The sequence below is a fragment of the Orcinus orca genome, chromosome 2, assembly GCF_937001465.1.
Source record: "Orcinus orca chromosome 2, mOrcOrc1.1, whole genome shotgun sequence".
In the NCBI taxonomy this organism is placed as follows: Eukaryota; Metazoa; Chordata; class Mammalia; order Artiodactyla; family Delphinidae; genus Orcinus; species Orcinus orca.
Window position 1 is genome coordinate 81,724,903 of NC_064560.1, and position 22,395 is coordinate 81,747,297.

General features: G+C 54.7%; 1 protein-coding gene across 2 annotated transcripts; it reads right to left on the minus strand.

Moving 5' to 3' along the window:
• Positions 1 to 939: 939 nt before the first annotated feature.
• Positions 940 to 22,366, minus strand: CIB2 (calcium and integrin binding family member 2). 2 transcript variants are annotated; one of them, XM_004285273.4, is made up of 6 exons: positions 22,083 to 22,361; positions 14,562 to 14,596; positions 6,446 to 6,557; positions 4,331 to 4,478; positions 2,007 to 2,202; positions 940 to 1,591 (listed from the first exon to the last, which is right to left on the minus strand). In XM_004285273.4, exons 1-6 carry the CDS (start codon positions 22,131 to 22,133, stop codon positions 1,570 to 1,572), a joined length of 564 nt encoding a protein of 187 aa, XP_004285321.1. In that variant the 5' UTR covers positions 22,134 to 22,361; the 3' UTR covers positions 940 to 1,569. The 2 variants fall into 2 exon arrangements, with proteins under 2 accessions (XP_004285321.1, XP_033271574.1); XM_033415683.2 differs by having other exon boundaries at positions 940 to 2,202; positions 22,083 to 22,366.
• Between the last annotated feature and the right edge of the window lie 29 nt (positions 22,367 to 22,395).

The window sequence follows — 22,395 nt, forward strand, 5'->3', positions numbered from 1 at the left end:
CCAGCCAGTGGGTACTTGCTGGCGTCCCTATCTGACCAGGTCACCCTCATCTGCCCTCTGCCTCCAGCCAGCCTTGGCCTTTAGGGGTGGCTCTCAGACCCCTCCCATGAGACCCAGACCCCACCTGGTGGCCCTTAGGCCTTGCCCAGGCATCAGCTCTACACATGGGGCCCTCAGGCCTCTCACTACAGCCATTCCCTCAGGCCAGCCTGGCTCCTCTGTCCCCTTCCCTTGGGATCCCACTCCCCCTCATACCCATGTGTCCCCACCTCCATAAGGGTGAGCAATTGGGCTGCTGCCCCCTGCCCACTGCCCCCAGGCAACTAACCCTCCCCAGAGAGAACACCGCAGCCCACCTCGGGCCCCCTCCCTGGGCAGAGTTGGCTCAGTTCACATTTGTGGGGAAAACCTACCCACAGTGGCCTCTTGGCTATGCAGCGTCTCGCTCTGAGAAACGGGGCTCTAAGAGTCCCTACCTCCCAGGAGGGTTGTAGGGACTGAGAGTAAATGAGCAGCCTGCTCAAGGCTGTACAGCTGGTCACCCCTCCTAAGACAGGCCCACGCCTGGCTGGCCGCCTGGGTCAGCCTGGGCGCTGCTGGGCAGTGTTGGGAGCCAGCCAGTGGGCGCTTGCTGGCCAGCCCCATGTGATCTGGTCACCCTGTACCTGATACATGGTTCACACTCCATAAATCCTCACCGGAATGACTATCACTATGAGGGAAATGGAAACGGTTTTCACCCAACATCTCTTCACGGTGCTCACTCCAAGATTTGGGGCACAGAGGTGTCTTCCCCTCAAGGACCTAAGCACTGAAATAAAAGTTGGTGCCTAAAGTGGGAAGGCAATGCTTAGCGACGTGAATTGCTAATGGTGGAATTTCAAGGAGAAAAGGGACCAGTGAATATTTCCTAACCTTGGCAGACACAGAGAACACGGGGACATGAAAGTGTTTTACTGTACGAGGAGTTCACAAATCTGTGGACAGCACACACCAGTGAGGATTCCACATCACTGGGGAAGGCAGATGGGGTGGTGTTCAGGTCCTGGACAGAGACAGGGACAAGAGCCCTTGGACCCACTGTTCACACAGCTTCACATTGGCAAGGGTCAGGGGAGAAGGAACAGGCGGGGTCGGGTGTAGCCCAGCTGTGGGTTTTGGAGAAAGATTGCATAGCTCGTTAAACCTTGTCCTTTTTTTTTTCACTTTGCCCTGGGCAACCAGGGTGCCTGCCCAGCACTTGGACAAGTCAGCACCCCTGCCCTATTAGGGGTTCTGTCTTCCCCTCCCAGTAGGGCCATTTCTGATGGGGAGAGGACCAGGGTGTGGGGAAGGTTGGGGGGATAGAAGGAAGACCTGTGGAGGGACCACAGGGGGACTGGGAAAGGCCCTGCCCCTCACATCCCCCCTTCCCTGGTTAAGGATTTTTTGCTGAAAGGGCCAAGGAAATGTGCGTGGGTGTAAACCCCAGAGGCCGCAGCTCCTCTCCTGAGGAGCCTGGAGGTCACACTCGTGTAGGCAGCAGAGGTGGGTGGTCGGCTTCTGGCCCCTGTAACCTCGGCGCTGTCCTCAGATCCGGACGTGGAAAGTGCTGGAAAGAGAAAGAGCAAGAGGGGCTGAGAGGCTCTGGACTGGGTGGGTAAAGGTCCTCAGCAGAAAGCCAACCAGGCCCTGCACCCAACCCTGGACAGTTCCTCCAGGAGGGTGCAGAGGAGTGCAGGAAGGCCTGGAGGACCAGCTGTGCCCAGGGCATCCAATCCCCGACATAACCAAAGGGCCCCCAGTCTCTATCCTTCACCAGAGACTGGCCCTGCTGGGGACAGAGGACTTCCCAGTCACACACTGAGGGCAGCTCGGCCTGGAACGTGACCTGCCTCCCGGCCCACACAGAGCCTGCCAGGACCACTGCTCTCGGGAGCAGTGACAGTGCCTCAGCCCCAAGGGGTCTCCTGGCTGCGGCCCCCATTCAGGCCTGCCCTGCCCATGCCAGCCCCTTGGGAGGGCACCTGAGGAAGTCGGGGGCCTTGGCGATCATGTCCTCGAAGTCGGAGAAGCCCAGCTTGCCGTCGCCGTCCAGATCGGCCTCCTCAATGACCTTGTCGCACACGAGCACCACCTCGTCCTCATCCAGCTCCGACTTGGTGAGCCGGGCCAGCGTCAGCTCCAGGTCCTCCTTGCAGATGAAGTTGTCGGTGTTGAAGTCTGTGGGGTGGGGTCAGGGACGCTCAGGCCACTCTCCTCTGAGCTGGTCACACCAGATACCTCCCTGGCCCCTCTGTGCACACTCTGGGGACACTGGATCCTTGCCCTCAGCCGACAGGGACCAGGGGGTCTCACTCACGAGGCACCTCTTGACACCACATTCAACAAATCCACATTCACAATCTGCACAAACCCCCGCCATGACGGCGAGCCCAGCCTCGGCCTGAGACACTTCGAACGTCCAGATCTGAGGCCTCCTGGGAACTCTGGGCCCAGGCTAAACGGCTCTCCTGGCCTTGTCCCATGGTGGACCCTGTGTTCCCTCTAAAGCTAAGGGAACCAAGGCCTGGCAAGGCCGAGTGACTGAATCGAGGTCTGTTGATTCAGATGGCCGTTGGAGGGGAAGCTGGGATGCTGACCGGGGCCTGTTCGACGCTAAGACCCGTGTTTTCTAAACTGCACCACGTTGCCTCTGGTCCCGAGCCAGACATGGAGGTCAGAAGGCTCAGAAGCCCCCCCAGAGAGAGGCCCTGTGGTTGCCTTTTGTGCACAAAGAGCAGGGAACATGGTTTGATTCTGCTCGGCAAAAGGCACTACCACTGTCCACAGCTCAGCAAGATGTTCAGAGGGCCGAGCCACACACAGGCTCATCACAGGGAACTCGAACACCCTTCTGACTGCCTTTCAACCCAACTATCAGATCTTCGCAAGTGCTATTTCTTCTGTCTGGAGCGCCCTTCCCATTTATCTGTCCAGCAGACTCCATTCATTCTTCAGGGAAACTAAGGTCAAGGAAGTGGGTGATCCTTGCTAGAGGTCAGGCCCCAGTTCCCCCCAGCACCAAACTCCAGGTCCCAGTTGCCTTTCTCCATTCCACCTGCCAGTCCAGGGTGGTAGGGGAGCCCTGGTTCTCCCTTCACTTGTCCCCACACCTGCTTGGCTGTGTGCCCTGCACTTCCCCTCTCTGGCAGACTACAGCCTCCCCAGAAGCAACGCCATGGGGTCCAACATTAGGGGGATGATGGTTGGAATTCGAGAAGTTTTTTACTTGAACCTTGCGGGCGTAATTTGTTAAGGGTAGACAAGGCGGGTACCATGCCTCTGACGTGCAAACACAATGTGGGTGCAGAGATATATGTAGACCAAAGTCCCCTGAAATAAACGTGACAACTACAAAATGAAAAAACAGCCCAATGGGCCCCATTGCCTTGGGATCCCCTGGCTGATGAAAGATGCTGGGCACAGGAGGTTTGTCTGTGGCTCCTCTGGTCCAGGACGGACCTTCCCTGGGCCTCAAAGTTTCCATCCGAGCACTGTCTGAGGGTTTGACACCAGTCCCAGCTGCTGTCAGGCTCAGAGCTTACGAGCTCTGCAGCGTGAAGTTCTCTCCTATCGCCACAGGAGAAACCAAAAGCTTCGCAGGTACTCGGCGCCCTCTGGTGGCCAGTGGGACAGTGGGTCCTGGGCTGGGCTGGGGTGAAATGAGGCCACCCTACCCCTGGCAGCAATTACAGAGGTGGGAGGGGGTACCTAGGAGCCTACCTCTCAGCCCAGCCTCACCACCTAGCAGAGGCCTCCTCTCCAGAACCCTGGCGTCTGCCACTCTAGCTCCTCCAGGATGCCGAGTGATCTTTCTAGAACACAGGGCTTCCTGGCCTCACCTGAAACCCTGCAGTGGCCCCCAAACTCCTTGGCTGGCTCCTCACAGCCCAGCCCCAGTGACCTCTCCAGAATCACACCGCCCTCATCTCACCACATTCGTCTCCCCACCTTCTCACCACGCCCTGTGCTTTGTGGTGCTCCCTCTACCAGGTATGCCCACCCCCATTCTCCTGTTGGCAAATCTCCTCTTGTCCTCCGAGGCCATGCTGAAATCCACGTGTGAATTCTCCTCATGCTAACCGCCCGCCCCAGGTGGAGTGGGTCCCTCCCTCCTCTGCTCTCAGGACCCTGCAGATGTCCCTTATGCACTAGTTGTACCCACTGGCCACTGTGCTGGACATGCACTCTTCAGAGTGTTCTTGGTGTCCCCAGCGTCCCCACGGCGGGAACCAGCAGTAACTAGATGGCCTATGGAATGCCACCACCCTCACGCAGCATCACAGCCCCTCCTCCAGGCCCTCGTTACCGTAGATCTTGAAGGCGTAGTTTGCCTTGAGGTCGCGGGGAGCCGACTCACAGAGCACAGAAAACATGTCGACAAAGTCGTTGAAGGTGAGGTTCCCGTCGCCATCCTCAGAAAAAGACTCCACAATCCTTTCCTTGAAGGGATTCTCCTGAAGAAAACCACAGCAGTCACCATAGGTGACGGTTCACTGGGAGGAACCCAGAGCCCAACAGCTATGGCCTATGTGACCTTGAACGAGTGACCTAAATCCCCCTGGGCCTCAGTTTCCCCATCTGTAAAATGGGGATAATAATTGCACCTACTTAATTGGGTTGGGAGATGGTTGAATAAGTTAAAGTATGTAAGGTGTTGGTATGAAGCCTGGCACCAGTGAGAGCTCTGCAAGCATCATGTCTTGTTATATTGTTCAGATCAGCACGGAGGGCTCAGCAGAACCAAGGTGTGCCCACTGGAGGCATCACCTCTTCTGAGGCAGGAGCAGGGATTAGTCCCATTGCCCAGGGAGTTCATGGAGGCTCCTGCCTTGACATGCAAGGGAAGACAATGTTACTGAGTCCACGTTCATACTGCTCACCACACGAGAGGCCAAAACGTAGAGAAACGAGTTGTTTGGGCAAGGAATAGTGATGTTATTTGGAAAGCCAGCTAACCGAGAAGATGGTGGGCTCCTGCCCCCAAAGAACCACCTTGCCTGAGTTAGAATTCAGGCTTCTTTTATACTAAAAGGGGAGGGAGTAAAGTCAAACACTTCCTGTTTCCCATCAGCCTCTGGAGGGGAGGTGTTAATTTCTTCCTCCCTGTAGTCATTCACAGGTGGGCCTGGTCAGGATGTTTCCTGTGAGCTAAACAGAGGTATTTTAGCTTAACGCTCATTACCTGGGAGGTAGGGTTCCCAGAGATGGGCCATTATGTATAATTTAAGCTTAGAGGAAACATCCCTTTAGTGAGTAACTTGGAATAGAATACAAAAGGTTCTTCCCTATTACAAGAGCCCAGGGCCTGGGCAGCTCTCAGCTCAGACCAAGATCACAGGGGGCAGAAGTGGGGCCCCAGAGGTGGGAGAACTGGGCCGGGACCAGCCCACAGGTAGGTGGGGAATTATACCAATGACTCCTTCCTCTGATCCCAACTCCCTCAGGGCCCACCTCTCCTGGAGCCCTCCACCCCAGCTGGGCCAGCACTGGACCACTCCATTCTGTGCCTAGCCCAGGCCAGCACAGGGGGCTGAGAGACGATCCCATGGTTCCTGCCGAAGTGCTTCACACCCTCTAGTGATCCTCTGAACCTGGAATCAAGCCCCTCTCTAGGCCAGGCTGGACGCTTGTCAGGGCTGAGCCTCTGGCTCACTGTCCCCCAGGACTGAGGTCATGACCAGGATACAGGCCCCAAGTGGATGCCACGTGGACCCCAAGTGGACACCCTGACGCCAGAGTCACACACCTGAGGTCTGGCAAGGGGCTCTTTGCAAAGACCCACGGCAATGTGCCCTAAAAACCCAAATGCTTTCTTACCGTTGGAGTGTATTTTGTGTGTAAGGAACTCGGGAAATGAAACTCTTATGTCAAAGGATATATATGGTTTGAGGGCTAGCAGCATCAGCCTCACCTGGGAGCCTGCTAGAAAAACAGGATCTTGGACCCCAGACCTATTGAACCTGAATCGGCATTTTGACAAGATCCCTAGGTGACTCCTGGGCACGTTGAAGTCTGAGAGGAGATGCTGTGCATGACCGTGCTGTGAGAGACAACAGCCATGCGAGGACGAGGCTAAAAAAATTACCTTAAAAAGAAGATACAAACAAGATCTGCCAAGGACAGCAGACGGGCCACTGAACACAGGGGCAAGCAGGTGAGCACAGGTCCACAGCCCTGCAGACTACAGGGCAGCACCAATCACGGCACCCTTACCGAGTAAGCTCATTTACTGACACACGTAGCTCATTTATCCACAGGGTGCAGATGAGGAAACTGAGGCACAGCTGGGGTTCAACTCAGGTCTGGGTGCCCCTGCTGCCCTGCCCATCCAGAGGGGCATATTCCCCGCACTCCCAGCCCCCCTGCCCGGCCTTCTCTAGCTGATCCCCCCGGCTCTGCCGAGCAGCAGCCTCTCACGTACCCGGAGCTCCGGCATCTGGATGATGACGCTCATGGGCACGTGGACGATGGGGCTCTTCCTGTAGTCCATCGGGACGATGTTGGGAGCCAGCTCATAGAAGCGCGCGTGGAGCCTGCGAGGGAAGCAGAGAAAGAGTGCTGGAGGGGATGCAGTCCCCGGGCCCTCAGAGGCTCAGCGCCACCCTGCCTGCACCCTGGCCCCTCACGCTGGAGACCCACTTTGGCCAGGGGCCTGGGGAGACCATCTGCTCTGCCCACAGGATGGGGGATTTGTAAGGGAGGCAAGTTCTGCCCAGACCCCTATGCTGATGACTAGATTGCGTCCTGGCCATTCCCATGACCACCAACACCACGGCCACTGCTGCCACTGCCCATCCCCCCACCTGCAAGGGCTTGCCCATCTGATCTTATTTTTTTCCTCTTTGGACTCTCTTAAGAGTCTTCTATGCGCCAGGCATGTCACCTCTTACAGCTCAGCAAACTGAGGCCTGAAGAGGTTAAAAGAGTGACTTGTCTAACACCACACAACTAGGAAGTCTCAGGGACCACGGCTGGAACCCGAAACCGGAAATCCAGAGCAGAGGCTCTTAACCCCTCCTCCCCATGCCGCCCCTGCCGCTCCCCACCACTGACCTCGCTGAAGTCCTGGCCCAGTTTGCTACCCCTGCCCCCAGGCTAGGCCCTGAGGGTTGGGTCTCTGGAAGAGCTTCCGGAAGCCCTCACATCCTGTGAAGCCCCTGAGAACGGCCATCCACAACCTCTCTCCAGCTGGGGGTGGTCGGGATGGAGCCCACTGCCCTGGGCCTGGCCCTCCTCGCTGACGCGTCAGGTCCCCAGCTCCCTCTCACCCTCCCACCTTGCTCGGGGGGCCCTGGGACACAAGCCCACCTACATGCTGCGTGGACCCTCCAGGGTGTGAGACATCCTGACCCTGTCTCAGTTGGAAGCCCCTCCTCCATTATTCCTCTGCGGCCCTGTGTCCTGTTGTCCAGGTCCCTGATATCCCGAAGAACAGCCCTCCCCTCCTAACCCCAGGCAGGTACAAATTAGGTTCAGATGAAATTGTGTCCAGGAAGTGCTGCCAGACAGGGGGACAGGTGTCAGGGGTATTGACGGGGGGCTGTGGTGAGGCCCAGGGCTGTTGGGGCCTGGATGGACGGGTGATCCCATATCTCCGGGGCCCACCTTCCCTGCTACCCCCAAAGCTGGATCAACCCTGGTCTTCTTCTAAGTGGCCTGGCCCAGTGACATGCTCCTAGGCCCATCCTCAGTAGGCCCTTCAGCATAGCCACCTAATCCCCCATCAGGGTCCACCCAACTCTTGTCACCCTGCTGCCCAGCCCTCTCCAGTGGAGCAGGTCACTGCTTGCCCAGCTCACACACAAAATGTCAGCCACTGTTTAGCAAATGCTCACTCTGTGCTGGGCTTTGGGTTAACCCCGTGTGCACTGCTTTACTCAATTTAATCCCTAATCACCCCGAGAGGCAGCTATTAGCACCCCCACCCCTGTTTTTCCGGTGAGGAAGCTGAGGCTAAGGGGTTAAGCGTCTGCCCCAGCTTCCAGAGCCAACAGCGGCAGGTCCAGGCCCTCCCTGTAAGTCAGGCCACCCAGGCCAGCACATCAGCACCTGGTTCAGAGCACCTGTACAGTAAACGCAAAGCAAATGCCATGAGCACACTTGGCCACTCACATGCTCCTATAAAAGGGCCTGAAATCACAAGGAAGGTCCAAGGCTTGGAAACACAGACCTGGAGGGGAAAACCCAAACCCTGTCCTTTGGGTCAAAGGGGGGGCAACGGATAACAGAGTGACAGGATCAAGCTGGGACCCTCCATGAGGGGGCATCCGAGGGCTTTCTTTGCTCTTACTTTTGGCATTGAGGAAAAATTTGCCCTTTTTTTATATTGTCCCCAAACATGGAACCTGGACTATATATCACACTTTATGCATCTGGTTTCCTGCGCTTTTGCCAGGACCATAGTATTTGCAACGGTTACGTTTCCCCCTTGACCTTGACATTTGGGATGTGATGTTGGGGTGTTTGAGGGTTGGCTTACACCTTCAAAGTTTTGTGGGGTGGCTGCAGCAGGGACGTGAGTCAGACTGAGGTTGGAGCCCTGCCTACACCTCTCACTAGCTGCGTGGCCTTGGGCAAGTGGGTTAACCCACTGGAGAACAGATTTCCCTATCAGTTAAATGCGGATTGTCCTACCCTCCTCACACTTGTGAGGATTAAAAAGGATGGCGTTAGTATTTAAAACCACCTGGCCTCAACTGGTAGCTATTAGCGTTTTGCCTGCCATGTCAGGGCCTCCCTGCAAGGGACGAGGATTTGGGAGAAGGCCTGTGGGTATTAGTGGAATTGAAGAGGTGTCTTCTGGGGTACGAAGGCCAGCTTCTGCCCTGGGACAGAGATGTGTTCTGACTCTATGCCTATAGTGATATTGGAATTTGTTTTTTAAGGAAAACTCAAGGAGAATTTGGAAAGATGAATCACTTTGGGAAAAACTCCAAAAACTGTCACAGAACTGCATTCCTGTACCCCTCCTCCCTTAAAGGGCACTACTGAATTCACGAAGATGTACATATTAGTCCTATCATAAGTTCCAGGGGCAGAAACAATACCTATGCTACTTGAACTGTTCCAGAGCATGGGGCAAAAAAGTGAAAGCCTCCCAGTTTATTTTAGGAAGTTAATAAGAACCCTGCTACCAGAACCTAGTAGGTAGCATCCAAAATGGACCAATGGTACTTACACATACAGATGCAAAAATCTTATAAAATAACATATTAGTCATTTCAGGTCCAACAGCATTTTAAAGAGTAAATCATTGGGACCAAGTAGGATTTACTCCAGGAATGCATGGGTGGATCAATGTTTGGGAATCTGTGACTATAAATCACATTAATAGGCAGCAAAAAATATTTTGATCAACTTGATAGCTGCACTTATGACCATATGGTTGTATGTACACAGAAAAACATCTGAAAAGTGTACACCACGGGTTTACACTGATGGTCTCTGTGAGGCAGGAGTGGAGAGGAGTGATAAGAGAAGGCCAACTTTCACTTATTACTTTACCTACTTCTGAACTGAGTTTTTAGAGTATTTATTAATAAAAATAAAAAGTATTTTTAAGGTATATATTAATTTTTTCAACAAAAAACTTAAAATCCTTATTCAAACATAAACAAAAGGATGCTCTCTACCTGAAATCAACACCTAACATTATACTTAAATGATAAAAGTACTACAGACATTCCCATAAAAGTGAGACTCCTACCGTCACCATCATTATATAACATTTCCCCTGTGAGTGCCAGTCAATGTAATTAGTCAGAAAAATAAAAGAGTATATCTAAATATTGGAAAGGAGGATGCAAATTATTATTTGCTGGAAAACCAAAAATAATCAGTTTAAAAACTATTTGAATGAGGACTTCCCTGGCAGTCCAGTGGTTTGGACTCTGTGCTTCCACTGCAGGGGGCACAGGTTCGATCCCTGGTTGGGGAACTAGGATACCACATGCTGCGCAGCACAGCCAAAAAAAAAAAGTTAGTAAAAAAATATATATATATTTGAATGAGAAAGAGCTCAGTAGCTCTTCTACACAATAGTTTTTCTACCAGCATTCACCTATTCAAAAATATTATATAATAGAAGATCTAATTCACAATACAAAATCCGCCTCCAAAAACCCCCAAACAACTAAGTATAAAATAAATATGAAATGTGCACAAAGAAAACCATGAAGCTTTACCAAAGGATGTAAAATATTTAGGGAGTTAGATAACTTTCCTGATTGGAAAGGCTTACTACTGTAATGATGGCAACCTTCTCTTCATTTTCCTGTAAAATGAATACACTCTTAATTGAAATCTGCAAAAGATTTATTTGAGATCTTGCCAACCTGATTCAAAAGTTTGTTTGGAAGAATAAACATTGGAGAGTTGGGGAAAAACCCTGAAAAAAGAGTCACCGGGGAGATGTTTGTCCCGTCAGATGTTAAAACATAGTTTAAAGCTATTATAAGTAAAACCACATGGAATAGACATTGGTGTAGAAGAGGCAGACCCAAATATAAATGAGAATTAGTCCAAGACAAACAGTATTTGAAATCAGTGGGGAGAAGATGGATTCTTCTGGAAGTCACAGACTGGTTGGTGGTCCACATTCATGTCTAGCTTTCATGTAAAATAATGATTTAAAACTTAGCTGCCAACATTTACAAATTAAACAATTTTACATGAAAAACCTGGATTTCCCCAAGGCCACAACCAGTTGGGGCTCAGGAACAGCAATTTCTGCAGATCCTTGTCCTAAAACATTCCCGTCGGGTTACACGGCTTCATTTATTTGCAGTGCATGTTGGCCCCCACAAACAGCTGAGTTTGAGACCCTTGGGAAAGTCAATAAATGATTTGGGGACAGAAGACAAAAGAGATGTAACAGCCAGTGTGATTGAGGAAGCAGGGAAATGGAGACTCATGCATGGCTGCTGGAGGGCAATCTAGCAATAAAAATCAAAAGCCTTAAAAATGTCCATGGCTTTTGGTCCAGAAATCTCTGTTAGAAATGTATCCTAAGGAAATAATCCCAGACATGTGGGCTATAGGTCATGGTGTCCCAAGGATGTGCACTGCAGTGCTAATTATAATGGTGAAAAGCTGAAAATCTAAATGTCCAACCAAATGAAAAGGTGGTGAGATCTTTTTTTTATCTTATCTATTTTTACAAGTTGCCTAAGGAAAAGCAATTTAAAGCATATTACAGAACAACCTGATCCAAATTTCCGATAAACACACACAAAGGGAAAATAGTTAAACATTATTTACCCAGAGGTTAAAAATACCGAAAGATTAATAGCCATTATTTCTGGGTGGCAGGATTACAGACAATTTTTGTTCTCTTTTGACTGGCTTTATTTTCTAATTTTTCTACAGTCATCATGTATCACAGGTGAAATAAAAAATTAAAAGTAATTAAAATAGATTATACAGAGTTTTTAAATGGTTGAGAAAATAAAATAGATGATAAAGTAACAAATAGGCAAACACCCCGGGGTGCTAGCTGGGCCTCGTGCTTAGGAGCATAGGCTAACTGGGGGCAGGGGAGTTACCTATAGCAAAGAAGGTGGCTGAACGGGGGGGCTGCCCACTCAGGCTCAGCGTCGGGCTGGAAGAGCTGTGCCCTGGGGAGCAACTGGATCCACCCGGGTTTGTGTGTGTGTATGTGAGTACAGAGGAAGGAGGGGAGCGGGGGAGGGGAGGGGAGGGGAAAACTGCCCAGACGGGTATCTGTGACTCAGTATCATTGACCCAAGGCTACCAGAGAGCTGGGCCCCAAGCTGCAAAGAAGAACCTGCTGCTCACGTTTCCTCCTCACCATCTGGTCAGTTCTCAGGGTGCAGCCCACCCAGAAAACCATCCAGGTGGGGGTGGGGTAACAGCGCTGGAAGGCCCCTGGGAGGAGGGCCCTGGGCCTCGGGCCTGGCTCTGCCATTGACCTGCTCTGTGTTGCCGGCCGGGTCCTCGCTCCTGGCCCTCTCTGGGCTCAGGGCCTCGGTCGTCCCGCCTGGACCTGAGATGTGAACAGCGTGGAGAGGGCTCGCCTGGTAGGGGTGATCAGTCACACTGGCTCTTGCTGGGGCCCAGAGAGAAGGTTGGAGAAAATCGAGGGGGCTGAAACTGGAATCGAGCCACCGAGGCCACGCCTGGTCCCCCAGGGACATGTAATCCCACACGCTGCCTGGCCTCACAACCCTTCCTGAGGGTGGACGGGTGGGCAACAAAACTCCAAGCAGCCTGTGCTGAACAACACTGTCACCCCTGCCCTCCCAGCCATTGGAGTCTGTGGAAAAACAGCCCCAGGGGGCACTGTCATCCGTACTGCAGAGGTGGCAACTGAGACATGGCAGGTGCTACACAGTGGGGACCAGATCCCAGGGCCCCTGCTTCCAGTGGGGCTTTACCCCCTCCCCCTCCCCACATGACCACTCTGCAGAAAACGCCCCAGGTCTGGTCCCCAGTGAGTGTTAACACAGAGGTGGGGCCTGAAGGAACCAGAGCAGGCAGCGGGGGACTCAGAAAGCATGTCCAGCTGCCAGAAGGGGTCCTTTCCCCGCTTTGTGGACTCCGGGCCCGGGTTGAACTACAGAGGCCAGCATTGAAGGATGCAGAGCTGGGCAGGCCAGGGCTGTGGGGAGCCAGGAGACCCCCTACCCCTGCTCAGACCACCCACCTGCCCGGGGCGGATCATTTGCCAAGAGACCAGGGTCACCCTCAAAGGCCCCTCAGGTTGAATCCAATTCCTGGCCTGGCCTCTGAACCACTCTCCTCCCCCACGGGCAACTGGGGATGGGGCAGGGTGAAGCAGGTCTGTGCCCTTGACCCCGCTGCTCCTAGCCTGCAATGTTCTCCCCTTGGCCAACCCTACCCATCCTTCACCCACACACTCTTCAAGCGCTTACTGGTGCCGTGCCCAGTGCCAGGCATGGGGAGCCTGTGTCCTGCCTGACTACAAGTCCGGGGGGGAGCTGGGCATCTGAGCCATGAGCCCACAGAGCCCCCCAAAAAGGCTGCAAAAGAGGCTGTGTGAGAGCTGGGGGACAGGGAGTTGGGGGCTCACAGAGTAGATGACTCTGGAGTGGGTCTTGAAGGACATGCAGGAATGCAGCGGGAAGATGAGAAAGGCAGTGGGGCAGCCAGTGCCAAGGCCTGGGGACGAGCTTTTGCTGCCAGAACAGAAATGGTAGCGGGCCTCCCAGGACAAGCAGTCTGGGCCCGGCGTCTACAAAGGTGGGAAGTCAGGATGGCGGGAGCTCCCTGTTACAGAGGACAAATGTGGTGAGGCTTAAACGAGGATTTGGACCAAGAACTCTGAAAGGTAAGAGGTGCCACGGGAATGCCAGGGTGACCGCTGTGTTATTACAGTTCTGAGGACCATCTGTCCAAATGGGAAGTGCACCCCACACCTCACTCAAGCTACAGACCAAATGCAATTTATCAAACACCACACTCTGGCGTTCCTGCCTCTCGGCAACGGGGGAGGTATCATTATCCCCGTTTTATAAAAGAAACAGAGGCTCAGCGAGGCTCAAAGCTTGTCCAAGGTCAGAGCTGGGAAGTAGAGCCCAGGTCTGCTGATGCCAAGGCCTGGGGGCTTTGCCCCCCACCCTGCTTCTCCAAGGTGGTAGGAGTGGGCATCCCTGCCCACCCAGGGGACAGGCTGGAAAAGCAGCCTGGGCAGAAAGGAAGGACCGAGGGACACCATCTGAGCAGACTGGTCATGGCAGTGACAGACCACAGCTCCCTTGGGAAGTGTAACAGGCTCTAGCCCCAGCCTGCCTATCGACCTCCAGGGAAAGTGATCCTGAGACCTTGCTGGCTTTTAGTGCCACCTGATAGCCCAGAGAGGGGGGCCTGGCAAGGCCTGTGGGGCCAGGTTTCCTGGCATTCTGTGAGTCCTGCCCACCATCTGGTCCTGGGGCTCTGAGTCTGCCAACCCCCTTCATTTCTCCTGTCTAGGCCCACCCCACCCCCAAAGAAAGGGAAGAGACCCCTGGTGGACAGCTCAGGGGCGGTGGTGGCATTGCCTGGCATGCCCCTGCCTTTAGGACCTCCCAGGAGTGGCAGGACATCAGAGCCAGAAGGCTCTTAGGGATCCCTAGTCTAACAGACAGGGTCCCCCCCTTAGTCTGACAGGTCCCAGGGTGCAATGAAATAACGAGGACCCTGGAGTCAGAGGCCAGGTCTTCAGTCCCTGGCTGGGTGACTTTGGCCAAGTTGCTAAGCCCCACCTGTAAAGTGAGGATAAAAGGATTCTCCTGTTACAAGGGCACAGTGAGGATTAAATGAGAATGTTCCTGAAACCGCCCACCACGGAGCCTGGCATGCAGTAAGCAGACGTTCAATTCTTGGCAGAAGGATGTGAGCCGGGGGGTGGGACGTCTCGAGTTCCCACAGCAGCCTGCGCTCGGCTGCCGATTGGGGTGGAAAAGCTAGTCCTCAGCTGGTGCAGCACCCCCCCACCCCCCTGCCTCGGCCCCCAGGGTCCCCGGCCCCACCCCTGCCCCTGCCCCAGCTCCAGAGGGTCGAATAAGAGCCACACTTACTTGAGGATGTCCTTCTTATTGAAGAAGGTGCAGTCCTGTGGAAGGAAAACGCACATTTAGTTGGTTGTCCTTCCTCCCTCAGAGCCACACAGGAACAGCCAGCCCTGGACTGGGGGCAGCAGAGTCACTACCACCCCTCCCTGCCCCAGCCCATTGCGGGGAGCAGTCTAGTGGGTCCAGAAGCTGCCTTCTGAAGCTTTTGACCTGAGCCAGGGAAGTGAGTGTGTGGCGTGGGGGGCTGGGGGGCATGCGTAGGGGAGGGCATTTGGGAGGCAGATGGAGAGGTCAGAGGTGGATGCGATTGATTCGAGGGGCCAGGAGATACCCTGTGGGACACCCGGGGGAAGTGGGTGGGAGACAACTTGGGAGACAAGACAGGAGTGAGGACTGACAGGGTCACCGCATTGCCCAGAGGCAGGGGGCACAGTCCATGCTGCAGGCCCTAAGAATGGTGCCTCGTGGCGTCATGGGTGGTGTGTCCTGAGTGGTCGCAGGCAGAAGCCCCGTGGTCAGAGGCTGAGAGTTCCAGGCACACAGACTGGGGATGGGGCAGGGTGAAGCATCTAACTGGTATCTGAAGCCACAGGAATAGATGAGGTTAGAGAAGGCAGTGAAGAGGCTGGGGTGTGGGGAAAGAAGGGGCCGAGGAGGAGAGGGGGAGGAGGAAGGTGGGCAGGAAGGAACCGGCAGCATCTGCACAGAGGCCAGGGTGGAGGCTGCTGGGGACCCCCAGGTAGGCATGACTCAGGGCTGGGGCAGCACTCGGATCCTGAGTTCACCCAGATTATAAACTCATCTTGGGGATTCTGCCTTGGTCTGGATAACCCACCTCCTACAGTCACGCCTCTGTCCACAGCTCCGCCTGCCTGGTGATGATGCTACTATGCCAGGCCTTGTGGGAAGTATGGGGGTGAAAAGGACCCAGCACTTCATAAAATGCCCAACCGTAAAGGGCTTTTGTGCTTCTCCCCTGCCATTTGGCCCCTCCACCTTGGCCTGTTGTTGAAGCGTGAGGGAGCCCAGAGCTGGTGGGGCCTCCTGGGGCGGTATGCTGACCAGAGCTGGCTCCGACGAGGGACTAATGGCCACGGTACAGGCTTGCAGACAGCCCGGCTCACACTGGATGAGACCTGGAGCCCCTGGCCCCGGGGCAATTGCACTGCACATTGAGGAGGACCCAAGAAAGCAGGCCCACAGGATGCATATCTAGGGTTTCCAGTGGGCACCTGAAGGAGAGCCAAAGAGGGGAGAGTTGGTGGCAATTTCCAGGCCCCAGTTAGCCCCACAAGTCTGTCCTGAGCCACCTGCTGCTCGGCGGGAGTTAGACTAAGGACCCGCATAGTCTGGCCCTTCTTGGAAACATAGGGGCTTCTCCTGGGGGGCTAGACTTTGCTTTCGGTGATAGCTCCTCTGTAGGGGCCAGGAGAGGCTCAGGCTGGGGAAGCAGTGCCCCCTCCCCACCCAGAATGGGCAAAGAACTCCATGCCCCACAGGCCTAAGACTCAGACAGGCTGAAGACCGTGTGGGCTGATTTCTCAGCAGACCCCAGAAACCTGGAGCAGGCAGCAAAGGCCGCCCAGCTGGGCCTTCCAGGCACAGACCTCTCTCAGTCCCACAGCTGGTTCTACAGCCTAAAGCTGCCAGTGAGAAGGGCCAGAGCACGTCCAACCAGCATGGTGGGGGTGTCGGCATAACGGGATGGGGAGAGGTCCTGGCTTCTGCTCTCTTTCCCCCTGGCCTATCCTCTTCCCCCTCCCCTCTCTTCTCTCCTCTCTCCTATCCCCTGGGGTGGAAAGGAAGTATCTGGGTCCTGACCTGAGGGTTTTATTGGCATTAAATGTGAAAGCTTCTCACATGACTCCAGCCCCTTACCACAACTACTTACATCTGTCCACATCAATGGTCCTCAAGGTGTGGTTCCTGGACCAGCAGCATCACCATCACCTGGGGACTTAGTGGAACTTTAGATTCTCAGGCTTCTCTCCAGAAGTACAATCAGAAACTCTGGGGATGAGGCCCCGCAATCTGCATTTTAAAAAGTCCTTCTAGAGATGCTGATGCTTGCTGAAGTGTGAGGGCCTCTGCTCTAGAGCAGAATCACCTGGGGAGCTGTTTAAACTCCCTGTGTCCCCTCCCATCACCACCAATGGACCCCAGATCAATTACATCAGAATCCCTGAGGGTGGATCCAGGCATCAGCAGTTTTCAGAGCCATCAGGTGATTGCAATGTGCAGCCCAGCCTGAGAACCACACCACAACCAGTCCATAATTACCATGGCTAGTCCGTGGGGGCTCTGAATATCCAATTTTGTTTAATCCTCATCACTAGCCTATGGGCGGGGACGGGGGGCACGGGTGGGGCAGGCATTACCTCCCCATTTTATAGATGGGAAAACCGAGGTTCAACAAAGTTGAACAGCTTGCCCTAAATTGCACACGCAGATCTGGGCTGGGCTGGAACTCAGGCCTATGGGCTTCTTTTTTTTTTTAATTAATTAATTAATTTTATTTTTGGTTGCATTGGGTCTTCGTTGCTGCGCATGGGCTTTCTTTGGTTGCGGCAAGTGGGGGCTACTCTTTGTTGTGGTGCGCGGGCTTCTCACTGCAGTGGCTTCTCTTGTTGCAAAGCACGGGCTCTAGGTGCATGGGCTTCAGTAGTTGTGGCACGTGGACTCACTAGTTGTGGGACACGAGCTCTAGAGCACAGGCTCAGTAGTTGTGGCGCACGGGCTTCGTTGCTCCGTAGCATGTGGGATCTTCCTGGGTCAGGGCTTGAACCCGTGTCCCCTGCATTGGCAGGCAGATTCTTAACCACTGCGCCACCAGGGAAGCCCCCTATGTGCTTCTTGACCACTGCCCACTGAGTGGAAACAGAGCCACAGTCCACTCAGCACCGTCGTACAGCAACCACTCCACGTCCTGCTTCCACTGTGTATTCCCATATCTGGTACACGGTGCATGCTCAATAGAGACTGGTGGAATGAATGGCCAGACTTTTCCATATAAACCTTCCACAGCAGTTAACATTATTTCACTGGCTGGGGAATATCTCACTGCAGGCACTGGCCCTGCTTAACCTAAACTTTCTCATCTTTCTGAACATTTAGCCACAGCCATTTCTAGGTGTTCAACATTACCAATAAAGCTACCATGAACCTCGTCGACTGATGTTTTGCTTGTTCTTCTGCTGACTTACTTCCCTGGAACTCATCCCAGGGAGGCAGCTCATAGGGGAGGAACATGGCAGATGCCTTAAAAGCTTCTCAGGGGGGCCTCCCTGGTGGCGCAGTGGTTGAGAGTCCACCTGCCGATACAGGGGACACGGGTTCGTGCCCCGGTCTGGGAGGATCCCACATGCCGCGGAGTGGCTGGGCCCGTGAGCCATGGTTGCTGAGCCTGCGTGTCCGGAGCCTGTGCTCCGCAACGGGAGAGGCCACAAGGTGAGAGGCCCGCGTAATGCAAAAATAAAGACAGAAAACAAACAAACAAACAAAACAAAAAAAAGCTTCTCAGGGCTCTGAGTAGCCTGGCAGCGTGGCAGAGGAAAAGGTTTAGTAGTCAGACGCAAATTCTCGTCTTGCTTTGGACCCTTAGGCAAGTTCAGTCTCCTGTTGGAACCTCAGTTTCTGCATCCGTAAGATGGGGATACTGCCTCTTGGAAAGGGGCAGTGAGAGGAGCAAATGAGATAAGATGCAGGAAGCCTATAGGCCACAGCTTACCCCGTTTTGTGCAACAGCTCCACCCAGTACCCCATGTCCCAAAGGCATCCCTTCAGAGCCCGCAGCTCTGTGTCTGTTCCCACCCTGAAGACACCAAACAAAAACCCTGCCCCCCTCCGTCTACTCAGCTGCCCAGGGAGCTACAGCCATAGGTCTGCAGGAACTCTTCCCTTTACTCCACTGAGAACAAATGTCCGGTCACTGCTTGGCCCCTGAGAGTTCACAGGGATAGGTCTTCAGGGAAGAGTTCCAGCTCAAGTTAGGGTTATGAGGGGTGGGAGGGAGGGAGGGGGCCTAGCCCAGGAGAGATGAGCCCTCAGGACTCTGGCAGCAGAAGACAGGGCAGGCTGGGCTTTTATAATAGAAGCTCCGATGTTATGCCAGTTAAGGCTACAGTTCCTCCTCTAAGCTTATATTCATCCTGTTCTCCCACCTGGAGTGCCTTCCCCACCTTGTCCAGCTTGTCCAAATCCTTTCCATGCTCCAAAGCTCAACTAAAGGGTACTTTGTCCAGGTAGCCTCCCTGCCCCCCATCTCCCACATGCCTGGTCTGCCTGTGCCAGTGGTCCTGAGCCGAGCCATAGCCAGTCCCAGCTGGAGTGGACTCTCCATCCAGCTCTGCCAGCTCAAGCCTCAGCACCGCCCAGCGGACCATCACACAGCTCAGCTGATCCCTGCAAGAGCCCTGTGACATGAGCACAGCAGGGCTAGTGATCATTCCCATTTTAGAGGTGGGGACACTGAGACCCAGAAGGGGCCTACAGCATCTATGGCCCAGCCATGACTTGAACCCAGGACTTCAGAACCCCTGGAGTTCTTTCCCCTCCTTAGAGCCGTGCTTTAAAAAGTATTCATTCATTCAGACAACATTCTCCACTGCCTCTTCTGTGCCTGAGCAGGGGACACACAGGAAGTGGGATGGAGGGGAAACAGACAGTGATGACTGGGTATAAACCATTCTGTGGCCAAAAGAAGGATTGGGGGAGGGCATCAGGGAGCCTGTCCAAAAGAGGTGAGGCCTGCCATGGACAGAAAGATAGGCCAGACGGCGCTGATGAAGAAGTGAGGGGAGGGCGCCAGGAGAACAAGGCCAGAGGTGAGGCCATGCTTGGCTAGAAGCCCTTCAGTGTGCCTGGAACTTGGGGTGCCAGGGGAGGGACTAAAAATGAGGCTGGAGGCTGGCTGAGCTCAGACCAGGCCAGGGTGAGGTCTGCTCTGCACCCCGCTCAGGCTATTATCCCAAGACACTGTGGAATTCCAGGGAGAGGAGAGGGTCACACCCATGTTTTAGAAAGATCCTTCACATCTTTGACCCTGTACTTCTGCTCCAAGGTGTTCATGACCTATATATGGACAACTCCCTAGGGTCTCCCACCGCAGTGGGGGATTAGTTAATACACATACGATGCAACTCTTGGTCCAGAGATTCTTTTTAAAGAAAAAATTGTTTTACATTGGTGATGCACATTGTGTCTGTCGAAAGAAAATGGGAAGGAGTGAGAAGGGGATGGAGTGAGAAACTGAGAGACTGTGGTAGCAGCACGCGGGTGGCTGGAGGGTGCAGAAACGGGTGGGGTGGGGAGGCAGCAGTTACATTTTCAGTTACACGACACTGAGAGGCCTCACCCAGGGCCCTGGCTATGGAGATCGAGGATGGGATCCCCAGGTGAGCCCCCAAAGAGGATGAGAGTTACAGGACCTGTCCTTGACTGAAAACATAGGCCATAGTAGAGCAAAGAGCAGTGGAGGGTCCTGGGGAAGGCGATGAGCTCTTGGTTGTTTGAGGGGTCTAGGGGCTGGATCTGGAAGGCAGAGAATTGGTCTGGGAAGAAATCTGAACTTTGGGAATCACTGGCACCTGGGGACTGGGGAAGAGGGCAGGAAACCCTGGAGATCAGTTGGGGGAGGGGGTGGCTGTTACTCGAGGTCACCCCCAGCTTGGCCTTCGCTGGCCCTGGCCAGCTGGAGAGTCTCAGGGAGGGAGACGTGGGGCTCTCAGGTTTCACAGCTCTCGTTTCTCCCACCAGGCCCAGCCTCTGGCAAAGGATCAGAACCCAGTACTGGGCCTGACTCCGAATGGTAACTCAACGCCAGGCTGGACTGAGTGGGAACCCAGGCTCCCCATGCCCACGAGGCTACTCTTCTGAGCATGGTCTACCTGCCTGCCTGTACCCACCTCCAAGTCTTTACCCAAGCTGTCCCCTCTGCCTGGAATGCCTCCTTCGGGGCTCTGATGGGCAAAATCCTACTGACCTTTCAAGGGTCTGCAAGCGCTGCATTATTTCTGAACCTACCAGTCGAAGCAAAGACCCCCTTCCCTCCAGGTCTCCCACTGCCCCCTAGTGCCCTCCCCTAGAGCACACTCACCGCCTGCCTCGCACTGGAGGCGAGGGGCCGTCTCTGCAGACAGTGAGGGCCTTGAGGACATAGAGCACACACAGCCCCCAGCCGCAACGAAGGGAGTGAGTCTTGGATTCACAATTCAAATTCTTGTGTGAACCTTCACTGTGCAGGGTACCGAAGGCCTCCTCAGCCTTTGTTTACTCTACTGTAAAATGGGGCTAAATAACCCACCTCCCTGTGATGATCAAATGAGTTGATGCATAGAGAGCCTCCCATTATAGTGCTGGGTACACAGAAGGCGCCTCCACGTGAGGCCCTGAGAAAGCAGTGTTACTGACAACCAGCACTTCCAGGAGGAAAAGGGCCTTTATTTTACTTGTGCCCACATCAGAGGACCCACACTTCAAGCTCGATGCCAAAATAAATATTCACGAAGGCAACAGGCAGCTGTGGAGACCCTGCTGGTGTTCATCTCCCCCAACCACACTCCACACAGGCCACAACACAGTCCAGCCCCCTCTGCCTGGCAGAGTCAGGAATGAAGCATCAGAGTTGGGCCTGGCAGGGTAAGTGAAATCATTTGGAGACCCGGGAGCGGCATCCCCGAGCACGGGCAAAGAGAGGGAGGAAAGAGCCCGGTGTGTCAAGGGAACGCGGATAGTTCTGGGGCAGCTGCAGTGCTCAGGGCAGGGAAGGGGCCTGGGCAGGCTGGCCAGGGCTCTGGGCAAGCCAGGAAGCTGGGCTCCTCCATCCTGCAACCACAGAAAAGTTTGTACATGAGTGGGAGGGCGTTGGGATCTGATCTGGACAGCTCCCGGGCTCTGGAGGCAGAGGAACTCAGGAGGGTCTAAGGGGGTGGCTGCTGGGGGACTTAGGAAGCTTGGAGAGGTGACCATGTAAGACTGGTACCTCGCTTGCCTTCTTGCTCCAATTATTTCCATACTGGGGCCATACGGAGAGACCCCAACCTAGAATGGCATTGGGGTGCTGATGCACTTCACTCCCTACCCAGCTAACAGCTAATTTCTACTTTACAAAGACTCACTCTCCTGGGCTGCTTCCCAGGTTTTCGGGGGTAGTGGGGGTGGGAGGGTCCTCCCTCCAGCCTACTTTTAAGGACTCCATCTCTGCGCCAAGGTGGGCGATGGGAGGAGTAGTCGGGGAAGGGTTCGGGTCCAGCCTGGGGCCAAGAGCAAGAAGTCTGAATGAGAGAGAGAGGAGGGGGGAAGCTGGAAAGAGGGACGCCTGCGAGAATCTTTTAAGTGGAAAGCGCTCTCATTCCTCGGGTAGGTAAACTGAGGCTCGGAGAAGTCACCAGCCCAAGGTCAAGCGTCGAGCTGAAAGCAGAAGCAAGGTTTGAACCCGGGGAAACGGCTGTCGGGAGGCCTCGGCAAGCGACGGGAAAAAGAAGGGAGGAGCCGAGGGGCGCCGCTTCGGGGGCCGGGCGGCGCGCTCACCTGGTAGTTGTCCAGCTGCTCTTCGGTGAAGATGGTCTGCTTGTTCCCCATGGTGGCTGCGGCGCCGTCGCTTGCTCTCCCGGAGGCCGCCTCCCATCAGCGGCCGCCGGAGCCCCGCGCCCGCGGCCCTCGTCAGCCCCTCGGCGGGCAGCTTCCGACGGCCGCCGGACCCGCCGCCCGGCCTCAAGGCGCCGCGCCCCGCAACCCACCCGGCGGGGACGGGGCGGGAGCCTGGGAGGAGGGGAACGGACCCCAAGCGTGGCGACTCCGCCCCACGGCGGGGAGAGGGCGGGCACCCGGCTCCCAGCTGCGG